The 27,833-nt window shown below is 39.6% G+C and overlaps 1 protein-coding gene across 2 annotated transcripts in view; it reads right to left on the reverse strand.

Annotated features, from left to right (window-relative positions):
- MYOM1 (myomesin 1) overlaps positions 1–27,833 on the reverse strand; it is a 164,415-nt gene that overhangs the window by 13,620 nt on the left and 122,962 nt on the right. For both annotated transcript variants that reach the window (XM_032654458.1, XM_032654459.1), the window contains 9 exons: positions 24,467–24,581; positions 14,867–15,023; positions 12,743–12,849; positions 12,581–12,625; positions 7,219–7,355; positions 4,928–5,072; positions 4,109–4,168; positions 3,742–3,809; positions 48–161 (listed from right to left, as the gene is read on the reverse strand). In XM_032654458.1, coding sequence (XP_032510349.1) covers positions 48–161; positions 3,742–3,809; positions 4,109–4,168; positions 4,928–5,072; positions 7,219–7,355; positions 12,581–12,625; positions 12,743–12,849; positions 14,867–15,023; positions 24,467–24,581 — 948 coding nt within the window. The remainder of the gene's footprint in view (positions 1–47; positions 162–3,741; positions 3,810–4,108; positions 4,169–4,927; positions 5,073–7,218; positions 7,356–12,580; positions 12,626–12,742; positions 12,850–14,866; positions 15,024–24,466; positions 24,582–27,833) is intronic.

Raw genomic sequence — 27,833 nt, forward strand, 5'->3', positions numbered from 1 at the left:
TAGGGTACAGAACGAATACATTACATTTTATATTTATAGTCACCTACCTCTGTTATAAGGAGGGTACATATACCATCCTTAAAGTCATGCTTTTCATCCACTGATATCTCCCTTTCATCTTTATACCACACAATATGAGTCTCCTTCTTAATATTTGCCACCTAGAAGAAAAACTGTAGTTATACTTCTCGAAATAAGGGAATGCTACTCTTATGAAACTAAATAATTCTCAATGTAGCACTGGATATAAGTAAAAGCATAGGTTTCTAGAGGAATCAATTGAAAGCTATTTTAACTGATAAAGAGTTTAAAATAGAATGGATACAAAAGAATAAACCGAAATCAATAGCATCTTTATTTCCAGCAGAAAAAAATTTGTCTTTAAAATCAGCTGGTGGACAAGAAAACATAGAAACATGCATACTAACATACAGAATTGAGTAAAAATAAAAATTTGAAAACCAAAGGAAGATAAATCCCATCAGATTAAAATATAGTCTGTGTCACAAAAACAAATGACTTTATCAAGGTATCAGAATGAGTAAGCCTCAGTCTATGGCTAAATATTTTTTAAAAGGTAAATGAAGCTTTGTAAATAAATGTGGAAAGGAAATGTGTTTACAATTATTTAATTAAAAATGTTCCCAGTTTTATTGAGATATAATTGATATAATATTGTATGTTTAGGGTATACAACATAATGATTTGATATGTGCATATATTGTGAAATGATTAACACAGTGAGTTCAGTTAGCATCCATCAAATATGGTTTAATAAATTAATTGCTTAGCAATTTTTAGGAAACTCATTTAGATCCAATATCCACACATCATATCATAAATTTCAAATGGGCAAAATGACTTCATACGATTAAAGGGATTTTAAGCTTTATCTACAATGCTTGAACTTTCTACGAAGAAGAGTATATTCATGTATTTCTTGTGTAATTAAAATTATATGAAAAAGTAAAGACTTCATACAAATCAAGAAAACAATCTCAAAGACCCCACTACATAATTGGACAAATGTATGTATGATTTCCCAAAGAGGAAATATAATTACAGAACAAACAGATGAAGAAAATGTTTGATCTCATTAAAGACAAGGAAATGTAAGTTTCAAAAAAGAAAAAAAAAATCTCAGCTAATACATCAACATAAGAACCAACACTGGTAACTGCAGTGAAACCAGAACACACAAACGTTCTTTATAATCCTGTAAACTGGTTCCTGGGTTGTAACTGTGTTACTAGGCAACGTTGCTTATGATAAACATGCCCCGCAGATGGGAAAGCTACCACTGGACTGGGCGGGACTAGAAATGGACTCCGTGGCTTTGGGCTTCCCTGAATATACTCTTGTTATTCGGACATGGTCCCTGCGGGGACCCTGGAAGCTCTGCTTGGGGTGGGTGTTGTTACCAGAGGTATTGGCCCTTTGGGGCATGAGGGATTTTTTAAAGCCATGGCATTTCCTGCACCTGCCCAAAGTGGAGCTTGTCTCCTTGCACCTGAGCTGTCACCTGTGGGTGGTGAAGGGAGTGATTCCTGATGTGGACTCCTGCAGGACAGGAGTACCCAGCATGGCCTTGTAGGCAAGCTGGGGTTCTTGTCCATATTCTTTTGAGTAGACTAGCTCCAAGTGGGGCCCATGGTAGTCTCAGAGTCTGAATGTGTGGCTGCACATACTCCATTAACTCTAATGCAATATGTAAATTGCTAACTGTACATAAATTGCTATAATAATGAAACAAAGAACTGTGGGACGACAGAGGAAGGTTCATTTTACCCAGACTGAGAAGGGGGAGGCCTTACAGAGGAGATGACTGAGTTGGGCCTTGAAAAAGGATCGTGTCAGAGAAGCTGAAAGAAGAAGGCCATTCGAAGTCATGAATACATAACGAATGAATATTCAGAACCTACTTCTAGGCTCCTGTGGTTGGTCAGGATCTGGGTAAGGGGCTCATTCTCTTGAAGAAAACCTTCAGAATAGGGCTGCAAGCTCACTTCCCAGAAGCCTAGTGCAATAGGAAGCACAGAAAGAAGGACACACGGACGTGGGGGCCCCTGAGGAAGGGATGGTTTCTGGGGAGGGCAGTGTGAGGAAAAAGTAAGCAGGGGCACGCAGCTGTGGACAGTCAGGAGGAGAGAGAGGTGCTGCGGGTTTTAGCTGCTGCCTGAGAAAGTGTTTTTCAAGAAGCTCTGCCATTTCCTAAGAGGCTGAAATCCAGCACTGGTTTTTCCTATACATTTCTGGTAGACCGCTGTTTCTTTGACTTTGTCAGATCTAGCAGAGACTGGAGTATTTGCGTTCTGGCTTTTATAATGACAACTACGTGCGAAACGCCAAATCTGTGCATCAGCTTTGGGGTCACTGTCCACCATCACAGCCTTCACACTCCAACCTCATCCAGCAGTTCTTATCCAAAAAAGGTTTGATGACTCACGGAGCTGCACACCATACACTGAGGTACATGATAATTTAGAATGTGATGTGGAACTTTTTTTTCCTAAATGTTTCAAAGGCCTAATAAGAGAATTGGTTGTGAGCTGCAAACTCTTTACCAAACCTCTCCCCTCAAGGGAGCACAGGGGTTTCAGAAGCAGCAGCAGAGCCGCCCAAGACTCGAAGGTACCGTTGTGCAAGTCACACAGTTTAGATTTAAAAATTGCCAAACTTCCACAGAAACCCAGCGCGGCTGGAATGATTCTGGAATAGGTCTACCACTTAGAATGCAACGAAGATGATGAGAGATTCTTCTGAGATTAATAACTGAACAAGAGTGGGTGGGTGGGGTTAGTGAGGGACGAGCAAGCAGAGCACAGAGGCTTTTCAGGGCAGTGAAAATGCTCTGTATGATACTATACGGACGGGTACATGTTTTTACACGCTTGTCCAAACTCATGGAGTGTACAACTCCAAGAGTGCACCCTAATGTAAGCTATGGATTTGGGGTAATGATGTGTCCATGTAGGTTCATCAGTTGTAACAAATGTACCACTTTGGTGGGAATGTTGATAATGAGCGAGGCTATGTGTATATAGGGACAGGGGTGTATGGGAAAACTCTGCACCTTCCCTTCAAATTTGCTGTGAACATAAAACTGCTCTAAAAAAAGTGGTCTTATAGGAATAAAGACGCAGACCTACTGGAGAACGGACTTTAGGATATGGGGAGGGGGAAGGGTGAGCTGTGACAGGGCGAGAGAGAGTCATGGACATATACACACTAACAAACGTAGTAAGGTAGATAGCTAGTGGGAAGCAGCCGCATGGCACAGGGATATTGGCTCGGTGCTTTGTGACCGCCTGGAGGGGTGGGATAGGGAGGGTGGGAGGGAGGGAGATGCAAGAGGGAAGACATATGGGAACATATGTATATGTATAACTGATTCACTTTGTTATGGGGCAGAAACTAACACACCATTGTAAAGCAATTATACCCCAATAAAGATGTTAAAAAAAAAAAGTGGTCTTAATAAAAAAAAAAAGGAGAGTCTGTCCTTATTAAATAGGGCATGAGTAATGAATAAAAACTATCATCTTGACTTCCCATATTTTTATGTTGTTTTATTTTAAATATTTCTTACCAACCAACAGTAACATTCAACAGTAAAGGCACGTCACTTATCATTTTGGTGCAAATGGAGGAGATAAAAAGTTGATCTTCCTTTTCTTCTCACATTCTATTTTATATTTATTTCCCTTGTATCAAATTATTAGAAATTTATCTACTTCTTACCTTGCATTTCAATAGTACATTACATTCACCAGTCACTTCCCAGCTCAAATACTCAGCGAAATGTGGACCTATAAAATTTTAATAATATCAGCAATCAGCAATATTAATCATGAATGCAAAAATCCAAGCTCATTCTTAAATTCTAAGGTGATTTACATCTAAAGGGAAATTTTAAAAATTCAAGATTTAGTTTTTAAATGTTTTTAAGTGGATACATATTTAATAATAAATATTTTTCAATTATTTTTATTAACCAGGGCATTATTAACATAAGCAATAATATTCACTTAATTTGTTATGGAAATAATCTTGGAATATTTTGTTCAAGAAATTGAAGCTTTTCTCTTTATTCACTGCCTATGTTTACCTTGTTTCCTGATACATTCTTGACGCTGGAATTCAGCTTCTTTCTGGAGCTTCTTATAAACTGAAAATTGAAAAATGAGGAAATACGAAATTGAGTTGAGTGGTATAAATGTACATGACAGTCACTGTGTTAAGTGATTTATATTCGTTGTTATAACACTCATACACCACGACCACCCTATTTGTTTTCAGTATTCATAGATGAAGAAAAAGGCTTAGAAAGGTTAAGAAACTTGTTCAAGGTCATGAAGTCAGGAAATAGTGAAACAGCTTTGGCGATTGCAAATGTAGAGACCTGGCCAGCCTTTCCATTGCTTTATTAAATACCACATTTTAAATCTTGGTGATTTCCACACTGGCTTATGACAGCTGTCATACAACCTAGTTCTAATGGACAATCATCCATCAGATTTGGCATCCTCTACTCTTGCATGTTTATCTTCTTCAGTTAAGTAATTTAAAGTAGGTACACATTATAAGATAGTATCGTAGTTTGTTTCTGAGACATAATACTGTCTTCGTTGTATTGCAATATCCTTCACTGGAGAATTTTAGTAATAAATACTTGTTTATATATGAGATAATTTAAGTGCAGTATTGCCTGTGGGCCAGTGATAACTTTGGTGTCCTTTTAAATCAACTTTCAATTCTATGAAATGAAATACTATGGAAAGTATTAATTGCAAATTGCACTTTGAACATTGGAATCTAATCAAGAAATAATTTTTACTTCCTCCCACATGGTCACTTTCGTGCGATGGCGTATTTGCATTGAAGGGAGTAGCAAAATCTTCCAGATAATGTTTCACAGAACACTTACCATCTCCAATGAGAACAAGAGTAGAATGGCCAGTTGCTCTTCCATCTTGAACCTGGAAAGTATATGTGCCCTCATCCTCATCCTGCAGCTTTTCCATAAACATCTCAATTATACCAGTGTTTCGGTCAATATGCATCTTATATTTCTTCAATGTGACAAGTAAAAGACAGAAATAAGTGAGATAGATAGGATGACAATAAGCCATATAAAATAAACACACAAACTCCAAAGTATCATAATTTAATAGTTTCTTGTTAACATTATTTTAAGTGAGCAAAGTTTCAAAATCTTGTACACGGAGAAAGGAAAATATTATGTGGAATATATGATGCTGACCAGAACTGATTACTAAAAGTCTGACGTTTAGTTTTTTAAACATAAACTTTTGTTACCCCAAATCACAAAATGTTATCGAAAAGTTGTTTTTAGATTCTCATTTTTCTTTCCAGATTACATTATTTTCAATTAACAGAATAATGCAACAACTATAAGCAACGTGAGAGAAGTGTTTGTCTCAATCATTGCTATACCCCGGGCATGTAGCACAAGCATGGAATATAGCAGCCAATTAATAAACATCTGCTGAATTAATACACGGATAAAAATGCTTCTAAAGCATTGGAAGCCCATTTGCTCTTAATGAACAGAAATTGCCCTGCTAGCCTGTGCTTATTTTATCATCTTCCTTAAGCAACTTGTTTTTCAATGTAAAGATAAGTCTTAGTCCTTGGGCTTCCAAGCTCAAGTTCCATAACAGATCTGAACTAATGAAGTTTTCCTATAAAATGTCACAGAATGAAGGCTCAGGTCTGGGATCAACTCTGTGGTGTAATTCATGCCCTGGAGTTTCCCCTGCAGGGAGCCGGTCTTCAACAGAGACTCCGTTTTGGATTAGCTTGCCCCACACCTTGGTTTGTGTCCCTCACTCCTACCCCTGAGAGTAACCCACATAAACCACTTGAAGGAGAAACTCTATTTCAGACTCTCCTAGGGAACCTGACCTAAGACGGTAATTTCCACCCAGTGAAATAGTATGATTAGAACCAATTGCAATGACAATAAACCGCTCTTCAAGTTCTGTGTGTGTGTGTGTGTGTGTGTGTGTGTGTGTGTGTGCGTGCCACATGCGTGTGTGAACACATGAAGGGGAGTGCCTCTACACACATGGGCACGAGTGTTCCCTCAATGGCTGTGGTGGCAGTGATGCCAACAAGGCTCTTCCTTCCTCTCCACTGGCCAGATGGTGATCACCGCAGTGGATGAGAACATTTTGAAGACAGGGAGATGGGCCACAGTGGACCCATGTGTGACTTGTTCCTGCTCTCACACATTTACTACGTGAGTTGAGAAGTGATACACTGCGTATTCTTCTGCTATTCATGTTACTCATTCTCCCTCTAACTAATGAACCCTCAAATATTTTTTAAAAACACATTTTGATGAAAGGGGAACAGGTTGTTAATCATGGCCACAAACCACACCTCTCCCCCATCTTTTTAGTCTCCCATTTACACCCATGAGAAGACAGGTATGAGACAGGGCCCCTAAACCCAAGTTCTTCAGTACCACCAGGCACAAGCCTGATGCTGGCTCTACTGATGTCTGGGGAGGACAGATAAAGTGCAGATGTTGTAACTCTATCTATAGAAACTATGTTTACATTAAAAGCAAAGAAATAGTAAATATGATATACATAATCACCTATGTAAATAATACACAAATTGACATACACACATAGAAGTATAGAAAAAGACCAAAAGTATATATTAATATGTATATCAAAAAGTTGTAAGAATTTGTGGTTTGTCTCTTCTGAGTCTTTAAAGTTTTTTACAATAAGGATGAAGCGTATTTTTAATCAGAAAAGCAATGAGATTTTTTTTTACATTTTTTTCTGAGCCATTAGAACAATTCTTCCATATGAAGAACCAAGACGCCACTGGAGTCTCTGATGTGAGTATCTGTGTTCAGGCAAGGGTTCTGGCCCCTCTGCCTTCAGTTTTTTTCATAGGTGACCAACTTCCTGATTTGCCTGAGACAGTTTTGGTTGATGACTGTCATCCTGGAAAAATTATTACTAGCATCTTCTTTCATTCTCAAAAGTATCCTTGTTTTGGATAATATGATATAATCAATCTATATTTTCTTCCACACTTTTCACATGTGAAATGATTTAAACCCCCTCACCCCACGTCCAGTGGTTTTCTTAACAACTTATCTGCCTTCTAATAGGGGTTTCCCAGCACATTCTACAATGATATGTTTAGAAATCTAAAAAGTGTAAAACCTACCGGCCCTTCAAAAATTTCCTTGTCGTTAAATATGTAGTTGACTTTGGCGTTGCCAGACAGCTTCTCAGCCTGCATCCAAAACCGGACCTGGCCTTTCTCCAAAATTTCAACTGCCAACTCTGATTTAACTGGGACAGCTATGAAAAATAAAAATAAGAGTAGTAGTTATATTCGTAACCATTTGTACTGATACAGATTTTTCCAACAAAGGAAAAACGATGGAAGTGATGATGTAGCACCTTGCTTCTTTCAGTGAGAGCATTGTAGGGAAAGTTTGATTTTGAGGGACAGTAGAACTGTGTTCTAATCCTGACTGTCATAGATGTCTTAACTATAAAAGTGAGGAAGATGAACTGACCTCCCAGGGTCCTTCAGCTAACCTCTGTGACTCTCTACTGTGGCTTTGGTTAGCTTTATTTAGGGACAATAACAAAGTATGATGAAAAGAGTCTTGAGCTGGCCCCAGTAGTTCAAGGTCAGCTACTAACAAACTGTGATGTGAGGCAGTTCACTTTGCATCTCTGGGCCTCACTTGACTCATAGTAAATGGATGGAATTGAACTGAATGTCCTAATTGACCAGGATATTTTCCTGCCCCAATATTCTAAGATTTAATTACTTCAAAATATTTTGAAAAAGAGTTCAACTTGATTTTGATTTTTTTTCAACAGTTTAACTCACTTTGGAGGTTTTTAAAAATGAATCTTAAGGGCTTCCCTGGTGGCACAGTGGTTGAGAGTCCGCCTGCCAATGCAGGGGACACGGGTTTGTGCCCCGGTCCGGGAAGATCCCACATGCCGCGAAGCGGCTGGGCCCGTGAGCCGTGGCCGCTGAGCCTGCGCGTCCGGAGCCTGTGCTCCGCAACGGGAGAGGCCACAACAGTGAGAGGCCCACGTACCGCAAAAAAAAAGAATCTTAAGAAAGAATTAATTTTGACTACATATATAAGATGAACCAGCTTGTCATTTAAACCCTATCCATCCCAATGGTATACCTGCTCATTTAAGTTCTTAGATCAAGCAAAATTTTTCAGATGCAAATAAGCAAGTCATTATCAAGAAGCTATATTAAAATATAGCATGGCTTGCTTCACATAGAAAGTAAGGAACCGTGTGATATCTCTGATTTACACCTGTATCGCTTAAGCCATTTGAACATGAGTGAAATTTTTAAAAAGTTGGCTGACATCTCTCAAAGCCTGTTTCTAAATTTCTTGTAACTTGAAAATGTTCTCTACAAAGGCTCCTCCAAGCCAACAGATCTGTATCAGAGGTGGCTCCTGGGCATCCTTTGTGGAACAAGATGGTTGTTTCTCAAAGTTCTGCAGTCCTTCACTTCTGTTAGGGGAAATCACCCTTTGCTTTCTCTCAACTATTCTTAAATATATCTCAAAATTTTAGCTATGCTACATTTTAAATTATAAGCTTTAATTATAAGCTTGGTATAAAGTTGTATGAAATGTACATTAATGTTTTTTGTATTTATCCTAAAACTACCCTTTTCAAACTTCAAGGAATGCCTTTCCTTTGCACTATTCCATATTCATTGTGAAACTCAGTTATAGAGTCATTCCATGCAGAGCTGAAAGGAGGCTCAGACATCACCTGCTGAGGGTGTCCCCTGTGAACAGAGGAGGGCCACACCTTGATCAAGGACAGTTATCTACCCCTAAAACCTTGAGCTCCTCACCTGCTGACATGGATATTATCTGCCTCACAAGGCCACCAAGAGTGAATATGGTACCAGAATACACTGAGCCACTGTGAATAATGACCGCTGCTCGAGAAAGGAGTTCTCTTTCTCCCCTGATTTTACTGATGACAAAACTCAGCCCCAGGAAAGCTTAGTAACATATCTGGGTAGCAGAGCTGAGACCAGGGTTGTTCCCTCTATTCTGTGCTCTTATGGTCCTGGCCATCCACTCTGAAGAACACTAGTGGTTTTCCAGTAAGAGCAGATCAGCAACAGACCCCAGGGCAGTGACAGCAGAAGCTAACTTTTCTCCCTACAGGATGCTCCTGCTTGCTACAAGTTAAGTCTTCAGGGAAATAGAGAGTAGGATCTCTTCCAGAAACATCTGGAAATCTCACTCTAGGGAATCTAATACATGAGTGATGCAGTTACTAAGAAGCTCAGTGTGGCGGCAGTGGGGAGGGGACACACTCCCACGCTCTCCTGGAAGCCTCCAGATCCCTTAATGTTCACGGTCCTCTCTGAGTAATGGGGCCATTGTCTGGGGAGCACTGGCCACCAGGATGCACACACAGAAACAGCCCATGTCCTGTCAGACCACCTGGGCTTATGCCCAGGTACCAGCTGTGTACATCTGGTCTAATTACTTAACCTCTCTGTGCCTCACTTTCTTCATCTCTCAAATTAAATCACCATAGTAGTGACCCTTTTAAGGTCATTGTGGAGTTTGATGACATTCTGTTTAAGCACCCTATAAACAGCATATAATAAATTAATGTTTTGGTGACTCTTCCTTCAGTTGTTTAAACAACACCCTACAACCACCAATTGTATGTTATATTTACACCTAAGAGGACATACCAGATAGATATAATTTATGTACACGTGCTTGTGTATGCCTGTACTCATAGAGTATAATATATACAAGTGGGATAATAACCAATGTCTACAAATAAAAAGATATATTATGCAGGATGTTTTTGTTTCTGTTTTTTTTTTTAGGTGAGAAGTGTATTTATTTAGAGAGATACACATTCCGTAGACAGAATGTGGTCCATCTCGAAAGGCGAGAGGCCTGCAGGATGTTGCTGATACTGAAGTATATCTCCCACCATCCTCCCCATATACCTGGAATTTTAGATACACACACACACACACACACACACACACACACACACACACACACACACAGACATATATATTCAAATAAACTGCCTCTCTACACTGCAATTTAGTATCACTACTGGCAACACAGACTAGGTTATTTTCTATTTTTAGCTTTAGATATTTTTATTTTTTCCTTCTGCTCAGCCCTAAATCTCCTTAGGCTCTTTTCTCTGGCAGCTAATTTGCTCCAGCAAAATATCTGGTATTTGTAGGTTTAAGGCATATGTTTAGTGGTTTTCAAAATATTTTTGAACACAGGAGAGTTTACTGTGCCAAGGGATAAAGGAACAGCACACTCTTTATTATACTCTGTAAGAGACGAGACCAGTTAAGACCTTACAAAATCTCAAGAAAATGGCTTATGTGTCAACATATACTAAAAGGAAGTGGGTATAAATTGAGAAATTGGATATGCTGCTTTGACCCTATCATCAGATCTCTGAAAATATTCATGCAGTGACCTGGCTGATCCAACAGTGGTTGGGGAGAGAAAAGCACTGGAGCTGTGATACTTTGAACATTGCTTCAACGGGTTCACGGGAGCTACCTCCGGTTGGGAGAGTCATACCTGCACATCAGAGTTTTGAACACATTTTTGGGTTCTCTCTGTGCTGACGCAAATGCCACACCTGATCTCTAATAGCAGGGCACCTGAGTTGGCTGCTACCGCTTCTCCTAGAACCAACAACTAAAGTGATTATGCTCATGCAGAAGGAAATATCTCAGCATAAATGACAGTGACAGCGGGCAATTACTACTGGCAAGTCCATACGATCATTGAACTTCAGGGAGGCTGGGCACCTCCAATTCAACAGTAACACCCCAACTTCTCTCATCTCCATCCTTTAAGCTAGATGTAAATGTGTTTGGACCAGCTGTTGCCTAGACACTTTGTCAATGTGTACTGTCTGACTAGATTAGGTTAGCAGGTGCTGCTGTTTCTGTTTCACGTTGTAGACAGTGCGAGCATTCACAGGCTCCAGCTGTGCTCGGCACGGTGACCCTCTCCTCCACTCCCCTCTTCATGGCGCTGGGAACATGAAGGGAGGACATCAGTGTGACTGGCAGACAGCTCTTCTGCAAGTGGGTTTTTCTAGGTCACTCTTCTGTTTCAATTAACATTTACATTTTCCCTGAAGAGTTCAGGATTAACCAACGCCCTGTTGATTGTCTCTCACAGCCCCTCTATGTCGTGGGTGCTGTGAACAATTACAACAGCCGTTCCTGGAAAAGAAACCAGGCAATGGGGAAATTGGGATGAGGTGCTCAGGTTCACAGAGTACAGAAGAAGGACAGTCCAGGCCAAACCTCTGCCTTCCATACAATTTTAAAAAGAATAACTTTTAAGATACTATTCTTGGTGTAACTTTTCCAGTTTGATGGTGAATAAGCTTACAGACGAGAAACAGTTCTCCCCTAGAATTCAGAAAGCCTGCTTTCTGCATTCACACTCCACAGGCACCCCACTGTGCTTTGTTGAATAAAGTTGGTTTTGAGAACATTCCAGCTGAGGCCAATAGTCACCAACACCCAGCCTCACCATCAAACATGCATTCCTTGGGAATGTGAGAGAGGTCAGACAACTAGTTTTAAGCAGTGTTTATTTTTTAATCACAGCTCTGCTGAGAATTTCAGGAAAGCTGTAGACCTTCGCCCTAGAAAAATGCACATCTACAAACACACAACGTTTTGCCTATAGTTTGGGGTCAGGGTATAGTTCCCTGGGTTCCTGAAACTCCTGTATTAGTGAAGAAGTTATATTTTAGGGATTAAGGAATGAAAAAAATTCCTGATTTAAAAGAATGAGTGATGCTATCACTCTTTGTTTTTTCAAACTCTAAGGTGTAACTTTCTGGATGCTTCACTGCTTTGGCCAGTGGGTACCAATGGGCAAGAGATCCTATCAGGCCAGTGGAACTTTCTGAGTATCGTTTCAGACTTCTTTCTCTTCTCTTAGGTGTCAACTCCGGAATTTAATCTTTTATGTAGAAGGTGCTTCATTGAAGGGTTTTCAGATAGTTCATAGGGATTCTTTTTCTGATCAAGGCATCTTTACCTTATTTTCCAGGAGTTTAAAATGTTAGGTACTGTCTTTATTTAGAGGTATGGTTCTTCTATTAAATGTTAACATTAAATTGCTTAGGAAGAGATCAGTTCGCCTAAAAGACATACAAATTAATGTATCCAGGAGATGTGTGTGCGTGTGTGTGTGCGTGTGTGTGTATAAAGTTCCAAAATATGTAGGCAAAAGGTGAAGAATGTAATTGGTCAGCTGTTACACCTATGTAACCCGATAGTGCTCTATGTAACAGAGCATGGGATGTATCTTCTACGTTAGTGTTCTTTGTATCTCTGGAGAACAATGACAAAGACAAAGGCAGCCCTTCGGAAAGTGCATCTGCAGCTATGCTCCATTATATGTTCTCAAGAGCCTCTTCTCTTGATCCTGTCAGAAGTGTGTAGTGGGATGGCTAAACTCTGTGAATGTATTGTGGACACTTACTTGGGAACTTGTGTTCTTGGCTGAGAGCAAGTAAACGTTTCAATTCTGTAGGGAGAAAAAGAGAACAATTAGAGCTTGAACTACTAAAACAAAAGTCACTTGATCCTTGAGAATCACTGAGAAATCAAAGCAGACTCGTGAATGAACTGATTTTTCACTTACCTTCCTCATCTATCAAGTAGCTTGATGCTATTCCATCAGTGTCTGTTACATCGCAGGAGTAGATGCCCAAGTCTTCCATCCCGAGGTCTTTGAAGGTCATTTTCGTCCTTCAGAACAGAATAATTTTATAAGAAGAGAGGCCGTGTGGGGTCTGAGGGCCTGCACCCTGTCGGTCTCTACTGCTGGTCTCTAGGCAGTTGCACGTCCGCTCCCTTCACGTGGAGCACTTGTTCTGTCCCCCTTGCTGACCTAAAGCCCACTCATTCTTGCTGCTTCTGGGAAGACTTTCCTGACCTCCTCCTTTGGGCTGATGGTGACGGGAGGGGGAGCTGGTACAAATCTCCCATCCCCAAGCTATGATGTGTATCGATGCACATCCCAAATAAAGATATTTTTAGCTGATCAACCCTTGCTGGGCAGCCTGAAATTTTTCTTCTTCACAGGGCAGAACCTCCTGATGCCTCTCTTATGTCAACCCTGCACTTCCTGTCTTGGAGGTTATCACACGGCATCAGTATTGCCTAGTTCATTAACTATATACCTCCACTGAATGCCTTTTGGGACGAGATCTGTTTTGTTCACTGTTGTGTCCTCCGGCCTCCATACCTTGTCTAGCATATAATATGTGCCTAATAAATACTTGTGGAATGAATGAATGAATGGGTCAGTGGTCTAGTTCTCTTTGTTTTCTAACTTTGGTGAGTCACATTGCTGGTCAGGGACTAAGATCACCCAAACATTTATAGGTTAATCAAGGAAAAAAAATTATAGTTTGATTGTCTTTCCTTTGACCAAAATTATGTTTCACTTCAAGGACCTTACAGCATAGTTACAGCAGAACGTCTTTTAATTATTAAATATATTCAGTATTTCCTTGCAGTTTTCCAACAAAATTACTATTTCTTTCTTTTATTTTTGAGCTATATTGGGCTTTTGTAATAGAAATAATACTTAGGAATATTTTGCTTTACTAAATATAATCCAATCTGGTTGGCACTATAAAGATATGAAGCTTGATAAGTAAGGTGAAATAAAAAGAAATCTTGAGGCTGAAAGGAAGTAACAGATCATAAAATTAATCTCCTTCACTCTCTGCTATTTTACAGAAAAAGAAATCCAAGGTCCATGTAATTAAAAGCTGCCCCAGGTCATACAGCCGGCTCCGGGTAGAGCTGGGACTAGAGCTCATCTCTCCTGTGCTTCCCATACAGAGTTCTTTCCAGTACAGTATTGTGTCACTCACAAGTGGTGGTGAAAAAGCAGAACAGATTATACCCAATCCATTGAATTTACCATAACTTGAATCAGCAAGTTCTTCCTTAACCCCTCTCCATAAGCATCCTCACCATTACTTAAGATTTCAAAATTCTGTAGAATAATGAGAATCATCTTTGAAGTTCACTTTTATGCCAATTAAAGCTTTTCTTACATCATAAACGATGCCAACTAAAAACTGCTGCTCGCCATCTGCTTCTACAAGGATGAAGTCATTAGCCACTGCAGCCACTGACCTTCAACACACCCTGAAAGGAGCTCAGGGTGGAGATCAGGAATGAGGCACTCTGTACTCTGGAAAAACTGGCAGAACAGGCCTTCAGATAGTTAGGTATTTTTCAGGAGAAGATTTTATGAGCCCAATTTCTTGTATCTTCTCATATCTAGAAAAGCACTAAAATCATTGATGGAGACATCGGCTCCTTGTGACTAGCAGCAAGCTTCTGCCAAAATGTGTGCTTTGATTGCACGTTTCCCCCTTCACCAAAATCACTTCTATACTGACTTTCCTCCTTACCTTTTCGGAGCAGTTCCTCAGAGCTGTCTGAGATGCTGTCTCCTGGGCTATTGTCCTCATTTTGCCCCAAATAAAACTTAGGTCATAACTCTCACATTGCGCTTTTTTTTTTCAGTTGACAGTGAGATACATATGAGAAAATACTTTAAATGGACTAATGTGAAAAGTATTCTATAAGGATTGTTATTTTTTAAGGTTTATACTGGTTATGACTTTTTACATTTCCAGTTATAAAATATTTGTGATTTCATTCTCTTATTTGAAATGGAAAGCGTACTTCATCCTCCTTTCATGAAAAGGAGACCCGGAGTTAGGATTGAAACGGAGCGTACTTGTTGCCTTTGCTTTCAACCTCTAATCTTGGAGACTCCTCTGTGGGGACATAATCTTTGGACCAGGTGAACTCAGAATTTGGAGCCATCTGATCACATTCGAAGTTCAAGGAAATGACTCCATCATCATCCACATTTACAACAACTTCTTTGGTTCCTAGAAGATCAAAAACAAGGCACTGATAGTTCCTGGTAGAAGTCAATCACGTAAGAATTCCTTACCTTGGGATCCCTTACTGTAGCCTTAAAGCAGGGCCTTGAGCCTGTGCAAGCAAAAAGCCCCAACTGCTCGCTGCAACTGACAATCCTGCTACAATCCAACTTTTGTGTTGTGACAGAATTAAATGAATGTACCACGTTTCTTAGGTAGTGCTAACACCATGGACAGTACTGTTTGTTCAGGGCTGAAGAAAATTGGTTGACGTGACCCTTGGGACAGTTACTGGAGTATGTTGACCATAATAAGAAGGACAAGGCAGCCTTGGGAGAAAGGAAAGTTGAATGGTCCTTATCAGGGCCTAATTCATGACTTTTGCTTCAATATTACCCATATCTAACTAGTCATCAAGAAAGGATAGATAAGAGATAAAGAAACCAAAGGGAAATTGAAGGGGACAAAGTAGAGGTAGTAAGAACTGCCTATATTCACATGTTCAAAGTTTGTAAATCATTTAAGAATGAAAAAAAAACTCCATGGAAACAAATTCTGCTGATCAGGTAATCATAAATTAATCTAAAGATGCCATTCTAGATTAGAACAATAGAAACCTAGAAATGACTGTTATTGAACTTTATGGAAATGAATTTCAAGAGATTCAAATGTTTCAAGATTAGTTTTTGGATTTTAAAAGAAAACAATAAGTTAATGTTTTGAGGGATTTTTTTTGAGGGTTATAATAAATTACATCTGCATTCAATATAGCAATTCAGAGTGTGTATAGCATATAAAATGTTCACATCTCTGCCTAAATCCAATTTAAAAGGTAAAATGCTCTTCTCAAATTGCCATTCATTCAATTACCAGTCTACACTTAGTTTGTTTCCATACATTAGGAAAAATATATTTAATTTCAGAAAGGTATAGTTTTATTTTTTTTTAAGTATAAAAAGAAATCTTTCAGTAGATACTTCCCAAGTGATGAAAGATTTTCTCTTCTAGATTGCATCATTCAATAAAACTTGTCAGGGGAAAAACAATTGCAAGACTCCTCCCAGGCGAAGGGCAAAACAAAACGAGTGCCTAAAGAGTGATTGGTGACATTAGGATGTTGGTTCCTAAGCCTGGCAGTTGGTCTAATTTGTGTCCTTATTGATAGTAGTGTGTGCTTCAACTATAAACCTCCAAAAAGTGATTTTTAACACATAGAAAACTTAGAGAAGACTAATTCTAGGAGATTTTTTAAAATTACTTTTTAAAAAATAAAGGGTTATTTTCACATTTGGCTATATAGATAAACAGAAATAAAGATCAGTTAAAGATTTAATTTTTCCTAAGTGAAATGTCCCCCATGTATTACTTTTAAGGGTTGTGTCTACTCCATTGGAAGTCACAGACCATGTTTTATTTCTATTCCCAGTAACACATGACTAATCCTTACATTAGGATTAATGTATAACATTGTTGTATAACAAATAACGAACAAGTTACTTAAGAAAAGACTGACACCTAAGAATGCTGAGGTTTAGATGGTATTATAATACACAGCATAACTGAATCACAGAGAGTATAAATGGAAAATTTTCTGAATATCTGTATTGTTATAAAGAGGAAAGGAGAAGTAATGAAGTTGACTAAACCTTTCTTGCTATTTACATAATATCTATTTTGGAGGCATGACAGATTGTTCATATTAATCATTCATTGGTTTATTTGTAATCTCTTTAAAAAGGAAGTGAATCATCCATATGCCTGCTGTTTATTATGTTGGAGGTATGACTTAAGTTTACAGCAGAAAAAAATATTGCTTAGCTTAAGAGTCTTGATTTTTATTAAAGTGAAAGATTTGACGTTTCTACAAAGGAGTCATAAAACGGAAAGCATGTGAACAATATAATTAGCTTGGCTTTTCTCTCAATTACATGGATAACCTTTGTACCGTAACACTTCACTCATTTGGAATCTTGCCCAAGACCAAGAAGTAATGAAAACAAGTCTCTAAGAGCCAGTGCTGATGTGACAAAGTCCATGCACTAGCATTCTTGAACACTCACTGGTGAATTCCACAGACCGTCACTTGGAATCTCTACTTAGCTTGAGATGATTCTAACAAGCTTAGCTGGTCAGTTTCTCTCAGTAGATTGAACCCCAAAAAGAGAGGAAAGTAAGAAGCTACTATCATCAGGAAAATGACAGCAGGAGAGGAAGCAGAAAACTAAAAAGCAGGCACAAAGACATTATTTAGTAGAGGGACAAACAGCTCCTCACGCCGTAAGACGTCACTATATTGTAACACTGGGCAATAAATAAGGTGGATACTTATGGCTCTGAGTCATTCAGAAAAAGGTAAATGAGATTAAGTATATTGCATCCAAGAAGTATGAAAGGTAGGTACTGAAATGTGTAATCTATTTTACGAGAATTTTCATCAAAGAATGAAATTTTAAATAATTGATGCTCTAGCAGTAAATTCTCAGGTAAATGGAACTACTGGGTATTTAAAACAATACCTTTTTCAGGTTTCTGAATGACCAGATTTGGTCCCAAACCCATACAACTTAGAGAATAGAAAAACCCTGCTTAGTTGTTGTCTCAATTGCCTCAGCTATTAAGAGAAGGATATAGGGCTTCCCTGGTGGCGCAGTGGTTGAGAGTCCGCCTGCTGATGCAGGGGACACGGGTTCGTGCCCCGGTCCGGGAAGATCCCACATGCCACGGAGCAGCTGGGCCCGTGAGCCATGACCACTGAGCCTGTGCGTCCGGGGCCTGTGCTCCACAACGGGAGAGGCCACAACAGTGAGAGGCCCACGTACCGCAAAAAATTTTTGTGACAGTATGAAATGAAACAAAAGATGTTATTTTTAAGTCCCAGGCAATATGTGTGTTTCCACTTTAACCTATGAGTTTTACATTATTACTCTGTAGCTGGGTTCAATAATTTATACTTTTAGAAAACAACATGGTATTTTTTGAAAGTCTTAGATCAAAATTTGTGATTTGAAATTAAGTAATTGCCTGGAGGGGCAAAATAAAAAGTAGGGATTAGATGTAAAGTCAACTAGTATCTGAGTGTGCTTATCTGTGCAGCTTTTCTTGATTAATCATATCAAATCAGGACATGGTAGACAATACCTGTAGTGGACAAAAGAGAGGCATGAACATTTCCTCAGTTTATGCTCACATAATTGTGGCTATGATGGGTGCTATTTGTTGATTTATTTAAATAAAGGGAAAAAAAATTAAAACTCTCTTCCATACTTCTGTTTTAAAAATCAAATACTCATTAAGATGAGTATTTGATTAATTTTCAGTTTTCAAAAAGTTGCACTGGTTGTTTATTTTATCAAGAACAGGGTTACATTCTACAAGGGCAGGGCTTTTGTCTTTCATATTTTCCATACATATTTACACATGTCAGGCACTGGACTGAAAAAACAGATTTAAATGAGAAATGTCAGTTTAGAATTGCAATGTTTATTTTATTGGAACTAGTCTTATTAAAGCTTAAGCATAACACCAATATTTTGATAAACAGACAAGATAAAAAAAAAAACCAACAAAGAAAACATTCTAGTCACAGTGGGTTTCCTACTTATGCTCAGAATTTAAAGCTTGATCTCTTTCCTGAGAAACAGTGATGCTGTCAACTGGCTGAAAGTGTCACTCTGAAAGTGATCATAATCACAAGATTTTGAAAAGTAAAATTTACTGAAAATAATTGAAATACTAGTTTTCTAGGCATATTTCTTACACTCCACAAAAATTCTCTTTAGAAAATAATGTTTAGTCAAAATAACTTACTATTACAAAGAAAGAACACAGTTTCAACTGTATAAATATAAAACAAGGTTATTGTCTTAAAATGATTATGGCAACAAGTTACAGCTTGTTCCCTATTTGTCACATGAATTACAATGCTAATGCTCTCATACTCTTTCAACATGGCTTTTGAAATTCAAAGCCTTCTGTTACTGTTCAGCTTTAATTAATTGGTTAACATAGTTCTTTGAATAAAAGTGTTTTTAGAGAGTGACTTAGTAGACCAAGTATTTTATAATAATACCTATAATGGGAAATGGAATTGAAGTTGCCTTGGAAAAAAGGTAGACTCTTCCTGCATTCTGGGTTTATATATAGAGGAAGTCATTTTTGGAAAATACATAGATTCATAGATTCCTCTCTGTGTAATAAAGAAGGTAATTATGTTAATCTGGAAAGGACATTTTTTTCCACATATTAAAATCTAAGAGGAATTAATAGTGGCGTTCCTTAAATGAAGGGATCCTGGATACATCATGGGCAAAAAATTCTAGTGAGATTTTACAAACGATACATGACATTGAAATGGATGATTCTTTTTATAAGTGCTCTAGGAACACCAAGAGCAATGTAACGGCAGCATTTCTAAGAGGCCCCAGGCTAGTCCACAACTACACCTGTGGAGATTAACCTGGTGCAGCGTCAGAGTGAAAGAGGTGCAGCTACAACACCCTCAAATTTTCTTTTTAGAATGTCCCATGGCCTGAGTTTCTGCCAAGCACTGAGCTGCTGTCAATCCATGGTTGAACTCATAAATGTCTAAAGAGACACATTCACTAAATTTGACTAAAACATGAGCAGAATGGTTCCGATATTTAACAGGCAGGCAGCAAGTTTGATGTTCTGCTGTCAAAGTAATGGAATCCCTATGGATATTCTCATCTAGATGAAAGGCCATCTCACTTTCCCGCAGAGTTGAGCTGGGAAAGTGGACCAAAGTTTGTCAGGACTTAGATTTTTCTCAAAAACAACCTTTGAATCTTTTCAAGAATATGAAGAATTCAGTTAAGAGCAGAGGAGATTTGGCTATAGAAAATGAAGGAGATAATTCTGGTCTGAAAAGGAATTAAGAAGAGTTGTCTCTAGTCAGCTGCCCCAACCCTAAACAAATCCTTAATGAGGACATAGAGGAATACTGGATTGCGTGGAATGGCATTTTAATAGTCCCTCCAGGCTTGCCACTACCCCCAGTAAGTGAATGGGTTAAAGTACGGCCCAGGGCTAAAATGAACTTTTGGGAAATAAACTCCAGCCCATAATAATAAAACTCCAGCAAATAATGATTTTAAAAAGAGATAAAATTTAAAAGTGGGAATTCATCTTCTCACACATTTCATAATCTTATGTGAGAATTTTCTCATATAATTTAGTCTTTTATATCTGCATTAATAGGACACTTTTATAAGCTTTATTCTTTGTCCTTCTCCATGGTGTGCGCGAGTGTGTGTGTGTGTGTGTGTGTGTGTGTGTGTGTGTGTGTGTGGTGTTTAAAAAAACTGGAGAGTGGGACAGAACAGAAGCAGACAGAAATGAACAAATGTAATTGGCTGCATGTAACGCTGAGGTCCCCTATGTGGAAGACAGGACCGCTGGCTGACCCACCAGCGGTCCTGGTGCTACATCAGGGCCTCCACTGGACCTCTCCCAACTCACCCTTCATAACCAGGGCGTTCATTATGAGACACTAGGGTTAGGTTTCCACGCTGTGGCTGCAAAACAGAGTCACACTCTCTCGCCAAAACATGGTAGCCATTCATTATTTTTTTCATCTATAAACCAGGTACTAGGCTATCGACATATAGAGAGAAGACAAAGTTCCTATTTTGAAGGAGCCCACAATCTAATGCACAGTTCACAAACCTTGAATTTCATAATTGAATTACCCAAGGAGTTAAACAAACAAACAAAAATGAACCTATGCCCAGGCTCAGTCCTGGAGACTCTGATTTAATTGGTCTGGAGTAGTCTAGAATGGAGTCAGAATTTTCAAAAAGTTCCTGGCATGACTCTAATGCAATGTACTGTCAAGGTTGAAAACTACTTTGCTAATGGGTGAAAGAGAGCAGATAGTGAGCAAATATAAGTGAAGTTTTCTAAATTAGCCAGTTGAGCTAATCTTTAATAGTCAGCCTGGCTTCCTGCTTCAGAAGCCTTCAAAGCTCCACCTCAAGGCCACTGAGCCTTCTCAGCCCTACCAGGTTCTATAACCTATCAATTTTCAGAAACTGGGATTGGTTAGTAGGTTGTCAACTCAATCCCAGCTCATTATTCCTTCTGGAGCTCCGTTCTTCTCACCTGCCTTGCTCTTGGTGAGAAGTCCTAACTTCCAATAACTCAGTTCCTGCCCGGGACACTGCCTGGGTCTGGGTTCTCCTGCCCCTCACCTCAGTTCTCCTGCCTGCCACTGGGTCTCTGGTAAGAACACCTGCAGCCTGTTCTGCCAGTTATTCGTTGCCCTCCAGATCACCTGCCACACCTTGGCAGGTCTCTCTCTTGCCTCCCGTCTGATCTGGTTCACTTTGTCTCCACCTACAGCCCAGACCTGATACAATCAACATAGATACTGTTTGAAAAATATCAAATATCAAGACTAGAAGTGCCTCTCAGGTACCAACAAACCTACTCTAAGTATTTTCCAGCTTATTCTTTTTACAGGCTTGTTTAGCTACTAGATTTCTTGGTAAGGCACAGCACACTTAGTCCATTTTGATCCTCATTACCAGCACCATCAGATTTTGCAGTAGTGGCTGAGCTATATCCGCTGGCATTTTCGTCAACTTCAAAGGGAGACCATTCACCCTACCAACCCCAGTGGATTAGGTTAACTTTTAACTGGAATTCAAATTGCACTTGAGGTATCTTGTTAGGTGTATTTGAGGTTTGCTGTTACATGATAAGCTTTATTCTCTATCTGAAATTTTAGTAATGTGTTCCAAAAGGAGTTGTTCTTCTGAAATAGCAATCCAAGTTTCACGTTCCAAACCTTGAAACTGATAACAGATCCCATCCCACCCCCAACCCCGGCCCCAAACATTTTAGCATAAAATAAATACATGGTTAAAAGTAATATATTGGTATTTAATAAAGTTAATAAATACAGACAACCTTAGGCTACATACAAGTTTTTACAGGGATTTTTGAAGCCTTAACACCTGTTTATAGCCTATTCATCTATGGGAAATATTTTGTGAACCTCTAAGCTCTCATCATGCCGTGCTGTAAACTGTTTTTCCACTAGCTCATAAGCCCAGTGGGCGGTGACAATGTCACATTACTCTACTTGTGGTGCCCACACAGCACCTGGCATGAAGCAGGTGTTCAGGAAACACATAGTGCAGGAATGAATATGTCTGTTGCATATGGAACCAGCCTCAGTGTCCTGGGTTTGGGTTCCTTCGTGGCGATGCTTCAAGTCAAGCATCTTGACTCTGTGCCTCCCAGGATTTTTTCCCAGGCTTGAGCCAGTGGTTCCTGAGCGGGTTAGTCTGCTGCTGTTCAGTCTGCAGCTGCTGTTAGTAGTTATATTCTGGGAATGGAATGGCCACAGAATGACTTTGGGCGCCTTGTTCCAAACGAGTGAAACAAAACTCTCCCCCAGGAGCTCACCAGCAGACTCCTTTCTGATGGTAAAGTTTCCACTAACATCCTGACTGGCCACCTGCCATTCCAAGGGTTATTGATGAGAAAACAGGAAATCAATTTAAGCTTTCTTTAGTCAATCAGATTTGGGTTCCACTGCTTAAAGGGTGCTTTTAACCTATCAATGACTAGATAGTTTATTTGTGTAATAATCTAAATGTTCTTACAAGGGCAGGCTCACAGTTGGGCTCTTCTGCATGTCTATTGGCACCCTATATATCTGCACAGTTGGCACCTGAAGGGTCTGATTTCTATAGGAATGTGTGTCCTCATGTCTTCATGTGTCACCTTTTACCTGGCATTTGGGCTCCTAGCATTTTTCTATTTTCTCATGAAGTTTTGCAAAGAGTACTTATATGAGGTATGGCACTCTATCCAGACACACCTACCACACTTTGGTACAAGAAGGTCACTTCTGTCGTACCCGGTGCTAGAGGGTAGTTACAGGAGTAGATGAAAGCAGTTTATGAAGTAATAGGATGAAAGGGGCAGGTACTTCCTCAAAGGATACATTAGATATTCTTTTCAAGCAGCATGAAGTGAGAGCAGAGTTTTCTATGTTTACATTCTTTTCTCATCCTAAAAACAAATATTACATTATATATCTGCTCTTTATTTCAGTCTGAAAATAGGAATGGATTAAAGTGAGAGTGCTTGGACTAGAATGAATATAAACTTAAAATAACTGGTTAATACTTTTTTTTATCCTCTTTCATTTCCAGTGATTTCTTTCATGTAACTTTAATGAGCTGAAATTTATAACTTTGAAAAGGAGATTAAATGACAAAATAAGTATTATATAATGATCTGAAACTACTTGCACAGTGAACACTATAAACTTTGTTCACATAACAAAGGGAAAGACTGTCTTTCCTAGTCCAATCATGGCATCTTGAAACTGGGAAGTGAGGCTGCCTCAACTCTACAGATCATTCAACTAGGACCGCTGTTAGTTTAATCCAGGGGTCAGCAAACTATGGCTTGTGGGCTAAATCTGGCCCATTGCCTCTTTTCATACGGCCTGCAAGCTAAGAATGGTTTTTACGTTTTTAAACAGCTTTTAAAAATAAAAAGAAGAGGGCTTCCCTGGTGGCGCAGTGGTTGAGAGTCCGCCTGCCGATGCAGGGGACATGGGTTCGTGCCCCGGTCCGGGAAGATCCCACGTGCCGTGGAGCGGCTGGGCCCGTGAGCCGTGGCCGCTGAGCCTGTGCGTCCAGAGCCTGTGCTCCGCAGCGGGAGAGGCCACAGCAGTGAGAGGCCCGTGTACCGCAAAAATAAATAAATTAATTAAAAATAAATAAAAAGAAGATTAATATTTCAAGACCTGAAAACTAGTTATAATTCAAATTTCATAATGCATGTAATGTATCATATTACAAATGCATATATCAAGCACAATAAAGTTTTATTGGCACACAGCCATGCTCACTAATTTATGTATTGTCTGTGGTTGCTTTTGTGCCACAGCAGAGCTGGGGATTGTTACAGGGACCATATAACCATAGAGTTGAAAATATTTACTATCTGGCCCTTCACGGAAAAAGTTTTCTGTCCTCTGGTTTAATTTAGTAGCTACAATTATATAAATCCTACTTTTGTTTAAGGATCATGCTTGCTACCTGGGCTGTTCCAGCTTCCTCTGTGATGGGAAAATATTCTTGTGGGAATTAATGGCCATAGTATAATAGGAATAACGTCCCAGGAATGTATGCTTTAAACAGTTGGTCCAGGAAGCATAATTTGATCAAGAACTTCCCTGTTTTTAAGCATGAACCAGAGTAGCCCTGGACCACTACAAACGTGGCTCGCCCCTGCCCTAAGGTCCTGTGATGGGGTAAATGATTGTCATGTCCTACGCTCATTCTTACCAATCATTCGGCTAGCATACAGTGATGATTTTGAAAATGAGGAAAAGCATAGAAGTAAGGTTGAATGTTTCTTTGGTATCTTACACAGATGAGATTAACGAAAAAGTAAAAGCCTACCTGGACGGGTTTCTGCCACAACAGGCCCAGCAAGGTCAGACGGCTTCCCGACACCTGCCTGGTTTACGGCTCGGACTCGGAACACATAGCTGACGCCCTCTTTGAGGCCTTGCACCTGGAAGAAGCAGGTATAGAAGTGATGGGTGCTTTGTGTCATTTGAACAGAAGGGCCCGTCCTCTGTGGTGGCAATTCAATTATACAGCACAAAGGGCACAGGACTTGGGTTCTGAACTTCATTCTGTCAAAGACTGTGTGTGGCTTCAGCTAAGACTTTCTTCTCTCTGGACCATGTGTAAGTAGAGATTTCCAAGATCCCTTGAAACTCAGATGCTGTTTCTTTTTTAGATAATTTAATGGCCACCAGCGTCAGAAACAGAAGATTAATTCAGGTATGCTTTAAAGGACTCAGCCACCTTATTCTTTGGTCAAAAGACAAATTACAAAGTGCTCAGGAGAGCTTATATGCTGCCCTTTTTTTCCTGATCCTTTTGAGACATTCCATGAATAATTTCAGATAAAATTTCTGACAAGAGAGGGGAATTACAAGCACAGATCACAGATCATGGATCACTTTCCATTTAAAAGCATGTTAAAGCACTAAAACAAAAACAAACAAAAATTGTCCCTATAAATATAATACAGCTATTTCTCACTAAACAGACAAGCAGGGACTTCCCCGGTGGTACAGTGGTTGGGAATCCGCCTGCCAATGCAGGGGACGCGAGTTTGAGCCCTGGTCCGGGAGGATCCCACATGCCATGGAGCAACTGAGCCCGTGCTCCACAACTACTGAGCCTGCACTCTGGAGCCCACAAGCCACAACTACTGAGCCTGCATGCCACAACTACTGAAGCCCATGCGCCTAGAGCCCATGCTCTGCAACAAGAGAAGCCACCACAATGAGAAGCCTGCGCACTGCAATGAAGAGTAGCCCCCGCTCGCTGCAACTAGAGAAAGCCCACGCGCACCAATGAAGACCCAACGCAACCAAAAATAAATACATAAATAAATTTTTTAAAACGATAAAATCTTAATAAATAAATAAACAGACAAGCAATTAACATGATTGTGAATTTTAGTAATTTGTGAATAGTCAAATATATTCAAATTCCAAATCCTCACATTTTCAATCGTCAAGATGTTTTCTGAGGACCTATATTATATGTGTGCCACCAAGCTAGGGTTACAAGAGCATAAGAGAAGTAAAAAACATATATAATATGTTTTTATACAACAGTCCCACTTCATAATTTTTTGTGACTTTCTTTGGGTTCAGCACAGTCTCATTAGTATTACAAATACTGTCAATATTTTACAAAAATTATCTTTTCCTTTTTAGAACATGTGACTTTTAAAAGCTATATGTATTTTAAGAAGGAGTTTATTACACACAAAGGGCACAATTTTTTCCCATAGTGTTGTGATGGAGATTAACAGCCAAAATGGGATTTAAATCAAACAAAGCTAGAATATACTTATTCAACTAAGCGAAGTGTTTGTGACCATGTATTTAGATGAGCTATGTATTAAATTGTTGGGTTTTTAATCTAATTATTTAATTGTATTGTGTTTATGGTAACAGAATGTCACTACCTATATAGTGATAGCTTTCACTGGAGCTAATGGATTTTTGAAATGAATTTTAATCCGTAAATGAATTTAGGCACAGGCTAAATGCATAAGAGTTTGATGTATTTAAATTCTACACTTAGAAATAATGCCAGGCAACTGTGGATCTACAGAAAGGAACAGAAACATTTCCTTGTCGTGATAAAAACAGACCAGTTGCCAGGTACCTGCCACATCTGCACCTGCCACTTAGGTAATATGTGGCTGTGAGTCAGATTTCTGCCAACACGGCACAGGAAGCGAATCCACTTCCTAGTGTCTAGTCACTGAGGTGACAGGCACACCCCTCCACTCTTCCTTCACCGCAGGGGCAATGACTGCTGGCTTAAAGCACTAGAGATGCATAATCTATATCCCCCACCCCTTCCAATTATTCAGTCCCTCTCACCACATTGTCTCAGCAGATTGTAATTACCAATCAAGAAGGAAGCATGAGCTCTGTTGGTTAAACCTTTTGGTGGATAGTAACGCATCTTTCACTCTCTAGGAACCCCTAGACACTCAGTGCTAATGTGAATGGGGGTGCTTCTGGCAGAAACCGGTTAGGCCATTATGTTGCAGTGCCACGGTGCTAAAATCTCCTGTTCCTGGAGCTATATGTCCTTTCCTCACTTAAATTTGACAGATTAAACTTTTTAACATGCACACTTTTCCTCCATTTCAGGGCTGAAACTTTTCTGAATATGAAACATCTGGAAAAGTGACTCCACATCAAAATGGGTATGGGGACTATAGGACATCTCTACTTTTCTTCTTTATGCCTTTACTGCTTGAATTTGTCATCATAAGCATGCATCTGTTTTATAATCAGAAAAATCAGTAATTCTATTTTTGCTTTAAAAATTGTGGCCAAACTCTAAGGTCATTTCCTTACAGAAAGTTCGTCTCCTGGTTTGTGAGGGGCACTCAACCTCAGTCTCTCTCTTTCCCCTAAATTTCCCTTTCTTCTTCTTTTTTAAAAAAATGAGTGACATTAACCATTCTTTGATGTGTTTAAACTCCATTATTTTCTCTTCCTACTCATTTTTCCTGGGCTCTTGGTCCCCTTTGCTTGTCTTCTCACTCTCACTTGGTTTCCCGTGAGTCGGGCTCCTGGGATCCTGTGCTATGGCAGATGGAGGATTTGGAAGTCATGCTGGCCATAAGCACACACCACCATCATCTAGGATGTGTCCGACCTTTGTTTTACACTAGCCCTTGGGGATGTCTTTGTATCTAGAGGCCTCCTGACTTCTCTGGACAGCCAAACAGCACCCTAGGCTCCAGACCTTCCTTGACCTTTTCTCTTCCCCACGAAATGTGACCTTCCTTATCTCCTCATGGTATTGTAAGGGGCTGGAGAGCTTACTGGCACATGGGAAGCTGAGTTAATGGCATGTTGGATATAATGGTTTAAGGGTCATCTCTCCTGGAGGGTACATTTACATCTTTTTATAGGGACCCCAGAGAGTGGCTGCCCTAACCCCAGAGAGTGGCTGCCAAATGGTATGGACTTTAGTGGCAGGTTGACAAGAGAAATCTCTTAAACCAGGTATACTCTGAAAATCCTCCAAGGCCCACGCCCTGGGTGGTGGCATATTCTGCCAACAGATAAGACTGCACACTGAATGCACTGTGAAGCTTCCTGTTTGACTGTGGTCATACAGTCACACTTCATTGTATGTAACAAGAACTGGAGTCATATTCCCCACAGTTTCTGAGGCCTTGTGGCATCAGGGTCTCCAGATGCCACTGCTG

This window comes from Phocoena sinus, chromosome 14 (assembly GCF_008692025.1).
Source record: "Phocoena sinus isolate mPhoSin1 chromosome 14, mPhoSin1.pri, whole genome shotgun sequence".
NCBI lineage: Eukaryota > Metazoa > Chordata > Mammalia > Artiodactyla > Phocoenidae > Phocoena > Phocoena sinus.